This window comes from Abramis brama, assembly GCF_963993115.1.
Source record: "Abramis brama genome assembly, chromosome: 23".
NCBI lineage: Eukaryota > Metazoa > Chordata > Actinopteri > Cypriniformes > Leuciscidae > Abramis > Abramis brama.
The window spans coordinates 8,484,151-8,492,365 of record NC_139985.1 but is presented as its reverse complement, the minus strand read 5'-3'; the positions used below and the strand labels follow the sequence as shown (position 1 = coordinate 8,492,365).

Here is an 8,215-nt window from a genome sequence, read left to right as displayed (position 1 = left end):
CTGTGTGTTTGGAGTCCTGCAGCACCCTCTAGATGTTTGTAGCGGCGAATACAAATCCATCATCTATTCTACATGAACTGGAAGAGCATGAAGAAAGGCTTCCACATGAGAATGGAGACTTGTTTACTACTTTTTTTTTCTCTTTCAAACAGAATGGTAGAAAATATTGCACAATTGTCAATGTATCACTAAAGTGAAATATGAGACCTACAGTATATTGGTTTTACAGCACTGGGTCACCAACATTTTTCCTGCGTACTTTTTAAAAAATAAAATTTTATACCTGAAAAGTCATACAAATGAATAAAAGTCATTAAATTCTGTAGTCATTTGTTAACCTCTAAAATATTTAATCAGCCAGAAGCATGACTGGAAAAATACACACACACATATATATTATTGTTTAAAAGTTTGGGGTCAATATGATTTTTATTTTTGAAATAAGCATTTATTTCTATTTCAAATAAATGCTGTTCTTTTGAACTTTCTAATTACCAGAGAATCAAAAGTAGAATAATTTACACACAAATATTAAGAAGCACAATGGCTGCTGATAATTCAGCCTTTCCATAAATTCCATAAATCCAATAAATTACATTTGAAAATATATTAAAATAGAAAACTGTTATATTAAATTGTAATCATATTTTACAATATTACTGTTTTTACTGTATTTGTGACCAAATCAATGCAGCCTTGATGAGCATAAGAGACTTCTTTCAAAAACATACTTCTGTAGGCTATATGCCTAAAATACGACTGGAATTTGAAATCATATAACAGAAGCATTACCAAAAACATCCAGAATTGTCTGAAAGGATTGGAGGTATAGAAGTCATGTAGCCTGCAGCTTAGCGCTCTATTGAAAAAGAGTCTTAGTAGGCCTACTCTACTGAAAGACATCAAGGGATAAAGTGAAAACAGGTCTAAAGGTCTTTTCCCGATACTCTGACGCGGCTCTGGTAATTGAGGATTTTATCCAACTGGGAGAGGAGGGTTTAGTGTTAATGACTAAATGCCTTAATTAGCCCTTTTATTAACTGACTTCGAAATAATCCACTTTAATGAGCAACAAAAAGTTCATCTGGGACACAAGATTAGACTTTTTAACGTTCAGTGTTATTGCAGAGATATTTTAAAGATCTCTCACCTCTATCATCATGGATGGGTCTGTGGGATTTCTTTGGATGAGGGCTAGCCTATGAGTGACTGTATATAATATAATATAATATAATATAATATAATATAATATAATATAATATAATATAATATAATATAATTAATATAATAAAAGCACAAATTATATTTTAAATCTTTTATAACAACAAAGAATCTCGTCAGTAGCTTTTAGGTTGAAAATTCCAGTTTGCAATGTAACTTCTGTGTATACGCGGCGCTGTGTTGATTCTGGCTTCACACTCTCGCGCTCGCTCTCATTCATCAGAACTTGCGTCGCGCTTTATGGTGAGAAATTTTAAGTTCATCCTCAGTTTATCATCACCGTTTGACACGTGCCACTTTGACCATTAACCAAACTCATGTTTACTCGATATTTTTCTTATTTATTTACAGCTGTAATTAAATGCTTTAAAAAGTTGAGATTATATGATTTCAAAATTGTTACATTTATTTTATCAGCACTATCCTGCGTTTTGTTACAAGTCTGCATGTTTCCATTTCGCTTAAATGTGTTGGTGTATTTTATTTGTTTCAGTTTTTGGATAATGGCCAGTGTTGAATTCATCAAAGACCTTTGTACTCCAGCGCTGGTTATTGACCTGGATAAAGTGAACAGAAATGCCGAAGCCATGCGGGAGCGCTTCCAGAAACTGGGGGTCCAGCTCCGACCTCACATGAAAACACACAAAACACTGTAAGATTCACGTGTCAACAACACCAGCCGCTTTATCTACTGAATGATTTCACTTGAAAATGCTTAGCCATCTTGCTTGCAATATACTTTTATAATATGTTATATGTTATTAACTATAATTCACTAGTGATTTTGGAAATATGTATTTGGACACTTAAGGCACTTAAAGGAATAGGCCTAGTTCACCCAAAAATGAAAATTATCCCATAATTTACTCAAGCCATCCTAGATGTGTATGACTTTCTTCTTTCAGCCGAACACAATCGGAGTTATATTAAAAAAATATCCTGACTCTTCCAAGCTTTATAATGGGAGTGAATAGTGCCCGAGTTTTTAATGCTCCAAAAAGTGCGTTCATCCATCATAAAAGTGATCCATACGACTCGAGTGGGTTAATAAAAGCCTTCTGAAGTGAAGCAATGTGTTTTCGTAAAAAAAAAGTTATGGGATAATTTTCATTTTTGGGTGAACTATTCCTTTAAAACATTTGAATATCTTTTTTTATATAAAAATGTAGCCTATTATAAAAAATTGAAGGTAACACTTTACAATAAGATTCCATTTGTTAACATTAGTTGATTCATTAGTTAACACAAACTAACAATGGAAAATACTTCAAATGCCTTTTCCCCCATTTAATCATTAAATCATTTTTTTCTCATCTTGAATGTTACATGTCTGTTGTTTTCAGGGAATGTGCGGACATCATGACAGGAGGCTCTCGTCGGTGTATCGTGGTTTCTACTCTAGCTGAGGCATCGTTCTATGCTGATAATGGCTATGATGATATACTGTACGCATACCCACTGCCATTTGATAAAGTGGAGCGCTGTGCTGAGCTATCTGAGAGACTCTCTCTATTCCACATCCTAGTGGACAACCGCCTTGCCCTACAGGAACTGAAGAAGAGACCTTTGAAGCAGGGAAAAGTCTGGAAGGTGTGGATGAAACTGGATTGTGACAATGGGAGAGGTAACGCTTGAAGAGGGAGTTCACCAGATGTTTGAAGTGCGGTTTTTGGGTGTACTGCAGTAAGATAAGTTTGTTTGTTTTGTGTTTCGACAGCGGGTGTTCCTCACTGTGACCCAGCTGCGCTGAAACTTGCCCAGGAGATCTCGGATACTGCAGGGGTGGAGCTGACGGGGATTTATGCCCACTGTGGGAACACCTACGCCTGTCAGGGGGAGGAGCAAATCAAAGCCGTCGCTCAGGAAACCACTGCCATCACGCTGCAGTTCATGGAGAAGTATGTGCAGACATCACCTATCGCTCACTGAAAGTCTATCTTTGAAAACACTGATCGTTTAGCAATACTAATAAATGTAATCCTTTGAAAAATAGAATATTCATTTTTATTATACATTACACCAGTGGTTCCCAAACCTGTCCTGGAGTACCACCAACACTGCACGTTTTCTTTGTCTCCCCAATCAAACACACCTGATTCAACTCATCAGCTCATTATCACATGGGTTAATGAGCTGATGAGTTGAATCAGGTGTGTTTGATTAGGGAGACAAAGAAAACGTGCAGTGTTGGTGGTCCTCCAGGACAGGTTTGGGAACCACTGCATTACACTATACATTATAATATTGTGATAAGTTTAATTGTAACATTTAAAATGATTGATTTTAGTTTTTAGTGTTTTATTTTTAAATTATGACAACAAAGCAAATAAATGAACAGCACTAATAAAGGGAATCTTTTGAATGGAATATTTTATATTGTACTTTATAATATTGTGATGTCTAAATTCACTTGTAGAAGTTAAAAATGACTGATTTTATGCTGTTTTTTTATTTTTTATTTAGACAGCAAAGCATATAATTTTAATCACTAAAAAAACATTAAAATGATCATTCATTATTTACACTATGTATTATAATTTTGTGATCCCTAAATTCACTTTTAGCATTTAAAATAATTCATTTTATTTTTAATTTATTTAGACAACAAAGCATGATCATTTTAGACGCTGATAATTTAACAACATTAAAAAGTGTAATCTTTTGTAGAAATGATAACATTTATTTACTATACATTACAATATTGTGATGCTTAAATTCACTTGTAGCAATTAAAAATTATTGATTATACTTTGTTTTTAATTCATTTAGACAACAAAGCATATAAATAATTTTCATTTTTTTATACTATGCATTGTAATATTTTGACGCATAATTTCACTTGTAGCATTTAAAGTAATTGAGTTTAATTACTTACTTTTTTTAAATTGTTTTAGTGTTTGGTTTTTAATTTATTTAGACAACAAAACATGATAATTTACCAACACAATAAATGTAATCTTTTGCAGAAAAGATAAAAAAATTATATTTTTTTTATATTAAACATTATAATATTGTGATGCTTAAATTCGCTTTTATTTAAAATAATTGATTTTAATTTGTAGTGTTTTATTTTTAATCTGTATAGATGACAAACATAATTGTAAACACTATTAAATGTAATCTTTAACAAAAAATATATAATTTTTTGATACTGTACATTATAATACTGTGATGCCTAAATGTATGTGTAGCATTTAAAGTTAATAATTTAATTTATTTAGTGTTTAATTTAATTTATTAAGAAAATAAAGCATATACATTTAATATAGGCATAAAATAAACTTTTTTTTTATAAACAAAATAAAAATTTTAATATCAGTGCATCCCTTCTCAATATGCATTGATAGTATTATTTCTACTTTCCATAGGCTGAAGGCTGCTGGGATACACCCCCCCAAATCCAGCATTGGCTCCACCCCTTCCTGTAGCCACCCAGTTGCAGACATGGCCATGTTGAGTGAGGTGCATCCTGGGAACTACGTATTGTATGGTCCGTGTTGCCATGTTCTCCTGTTTAATCATTATAAGCAGTGATGTTCTCAGTTTGTTTGGAATCATAATATTACCTGTTGCACATCCAGACGTACAGCAGTCCCTCATTGGGTCCTGCAGACTTGAGGATGTTGCAGTACGGGTACTGACGCGGGTCATAGGTCACTATCCACACAGGAACCAGTTACTTGTAGACTGTGGGTGGACAGCACTGAGTCATGATGGTGGGGGGCGCTTACCCACCGGATACGCCATCATTGAAGGACACCTGGAACTCAAGTACGAGATCATTATGTGGATTTAAATGGTACCATATCAGTTATTGGCAGATATTGGAGGGGGATTTTTTTGTACTAATTTTCCATATTTTTCCATATACTCTACTGTTCAAAAGTTTGGGGTCAGTAAGATTTTTTGGTGTACTTTTATATGGCAAGGATTGAATTGATCAAAAGTGACAGTAAAGACACTGATAATGTCACAAACAAATATATATATTTCAAATAAATGCTGAACTTTCTATATATCAAAGAAAAAATTATCATAGTTTACACAATGCACAGTACAATATTAGAATGATTTCTGAAGGATCATGTGACACTGAAGACTGTAATGATGCTGAACATTTTGTTTTGTCAAAATATATTAAAATAGCCAGACTGTTATTTTAAATTGTAATAATATTTCACAATATAAATTTACTGCGTTTTGAGAAAATAAATGCAGCCTAAAAGACTTACAAACTTAAAAACAAAAGAAATCTTACAGACCCAAACATTTGATCATTGAATTTACTAACAAATCGTGATCAATCTATTTGACAGCTCTACTTGTGGCATTTGTGTTTTAAGTTATATAGACAGTAAAGAATTTTAATATCAACCATTTATCAGTTGTCAGCCATAACATAATTACCAACTTACTGTTGTTGGCATGAATTTTAATCTTGGTGCATCCCTTGATTTTTCATAAAGGCACCTGTCTGCATTGAATCAAATCCATTCTGAAATATTAAAAACTAAGCAGTGACTTTACATAATCATTTTTTGTACAAGTTTAGATGTTGTTGTTTTTACTTCCCAACAGTGGGAGTAGGAGGTTTTGTGAGTCAGATGATATAAATAGCATGAAGGGTGTCGTCTGTTTTGCAGACTACTGTCTATGACTCAGGAACACGGCAGGGTGGAGCCCATCTCTGGAAAACTGGACTTCAAGCAGTTCCCGCTGGGGTCACTCCTCACACTCATGCCTTACCATGTGAGTTACTAACCCTCTCATTGCAACAAAGCACACACAGAAACACACAGTTTTCAACTGTATGAAAGGACATTCTCCATCTGACTAAGCCATTGTTGGTGGTCTATCATTTTTATCCATGTGTTGTGCATTAAAGTGAACCTGTTATGCGTTATCGGATATTACCTATCATACATACAGCTGTTTGTGAATGTAAAAGTTCTGCAAAGTTTCAAAGATCAAAGTGCACGATAAATGGAGTCACTGTCTCCAGTCTTACTTCTTGCACAAGCCTATGTAGGTTTGGAACAAATTTGCATAATGCCCACCTGAGGTCTTCATTGGCTGCTTGTGAACAATGTCTACTTTGACCCGCCTTCAAACACTGTAGTTGTAGCTGAGGTTTCGAATAGTTTGGTTCGTGTTTTCAACATGTCAAGAAGATGCTATTTTCTGCACTACTTAATATTCTTAATATTCTTAATATTACCACAAAATGCATAATCCCAATACTGTGCAAACTTATTAACATGACCAGGGCAGGCAGAATAAGAAAATATGTCCAATAATTAACTGCACAAAAACGTTGTTCTCAGCACAAACTTTGTTTTTTGAGAGCACGTATTTAACATAGCCTGAGGGCTTGTCATACCATCTATCAATGTTGGCAACTGCACTTACCATTGTTTTCATTCCTGCTCCTTAATGCTAATTGAACATGACACATCTGAATGCAATGAATGATTGATTTCTTTTAAAATTAAGAGCAGGATGGTGAAAAGAAAACCTAATCACTTGTATGTTTTGTTGACAGGCTTGTGCTACAGCTATGATGCATCCGGTCTATTTTGTCCATTCTAATGGGAAGATTATAGACACATGGAAACCCACTCGAGGCTGGTAAAAATCTCTACCAGAGGTACTGTGGTACAGCTAGGGACTGTTCGAAATGTTTAGGACTTGTAGCAACTGTGAATTTGCTGTCAGGTGTCTATTAAAAACACTTATTAAGAGGGAAGTGCAGCAAAATAGCATTTGTGTAAACTGGAAGGATTGCATTGGACTTAAAATTTATTCTTCTTTGCTTCTTTAAATGCCTAAAAGACTACAATATTCTCTGCAGACTTATGAAAGAATGTGAAAAGACTGATTTTTTCTTTGTATCTGAATGAACTTGCATGCGGTATGTTTTATGGACTCAAAAAGAGTTTCGGGGAGATCTTAAATGTCTGAATTTCTGCTTTTTACAAAATGTTAACAACATGCACCTCAGTTTGTAATAAAATCCTCTACCACAGTGGTAATCAGATGCTCTAATTGCCTTTTGTTTTTATGTTCCAAATTGAAGTATTCTCTTTAAAATACAATAAAGCAGTAGTGGGTAAGACGGTTAATAATAAAACAAGCTTTTTGTTAAAGGAGAAGTTCACTTTCAAAAAAACTTTTGCTGATAATTTACTCACCCCCATGTCATCCAAGATGTCCATGTCTTTCTTTCTTCAGTCGCAAAGAAATTAAGGTTTTTGATGAAAACATTCCAGGATTTCCCCCCATGTAATGGATTCTATTGGGACCCAAACGGTAGAAGGTCCAAATGACAGTTTAAGTGCAGCTTCAAAGGGCTTTAAACGATACCAGACGATGAATAAGGGTCTTATCTAGCGAAACGATCGGTCATTTCCAAAATAAATAAAAAAGTTTAAGTTTTATAAGCACAAACGCTCGCCTTTCTCTGTTCTGTGATGCGCGTTCGTGACGTCACGTAATACGCAATTACGTTGAAAAGGTCACGCTTGAAAAATTTCTGTCCTGAAGAAAATGTTCTTTTTGGCTTTTTAATATTAAAACACCCAGGATACGCACACGAAATGGGCATTTTAAACGATAAACTGACACAAATACATTTGAAAATGTGTATATGGTCCTCCTTCCGCACATTTGTAAACGCGTCAAGCGTGACCTTTTCAACGTAATTGCGTATTACGTGACGTCTTCAACGCGCATCACAGAACAGAGCAAGGCGAGCGTTTGTGCTTATAAAACTTAAACTTTTTTATTTATTTTGGAAATGACCGATCGTTTCGCTAGATAAGACCCTTATTCGTCGTCTGGTATCGTTTAAAGCCCTTTGAAGCTGCACTTAAACTGTCATTTGGACCTTCTACCGTTTGGGTCCCAATAGAATCCATTACATGGGGGGAAATCCTGGAATGTTTTCATCAAAAACCTTAATTTCTTTGCGACTGAAGAAAGAAAGACATGGACA

At 34.5% G+C, this 8,215-nt stretch overlaps 1 protein-coding gene across 2 annotated transcripts; it reads left to right on the top strand.

Moving 5' to 3' along the window:
• Positions 1 to 16: 16 nt before the first annotated feature.
• LOC311074461 (D-serine dehydratase) lies at positions 17 to 7,253 on the top strand. 2 transcript variants are annotated; one of them, XM_084101074.1, is made up of 8 exons: positions 17 to 156; positions 1,715 to 1,873; positions 2,565 to 2,845; positions 2,939 to 3,119; positions 4,590 to 4,711; positions 4,803 to 4,992; positions 5,865 to 5,970; positions 6,764 to 7,253. In XM_084101074.1, the coding sequence occupies exons 2-8, from the start codon at positions 1,725 to 1,727 to the stop codon at positions 6,851 to 6,853; spliced, it is 1,119 nt and encodes a 372-aa protein (XP_083957200.1). In that variant the 5' UTR covers positions 17 to 156; positions 1,715 to 1,724; the 3' UTR covers positions 6,854 to 7,253. The 2 variants fall into 2 exon arrangements, with proteins under 2 accessions (XP_083957200.1, XP_083957199.1); XM_084101073.1 differs by lacking the exon at positions 17 to 156 and adding an exon at positions 1,350 to 1,464.
• Positions 7,254 to 8,215: the final 962 nt, after the last annotated feature.

Excerpts from the sequence above, each read along its gene's own strand:
- LOC311074461 (XM_084101074.1), top strand. The coding sequence starts at position 1,725 with ATGGCCAGTGTTGAATTCATCAAAGACCTTTGTACTCCAGCGCTGGTT. Across the intron at positions 4,712-4,802 it reads TGGGAACTACGTATTGTATG|ACGTACAGCAGTCCCTCATT; the intron begins GTCCGTGTTGCC and ends TTGCACATCCAG. Across the intron at positions 5,971-6,763 it reads TCACACTCATGCCTTACCAT|GCTTGTGCTACAGCTATGAT; the intron begins GTGAGTTACTAA and ends TTTTGTTGACAG.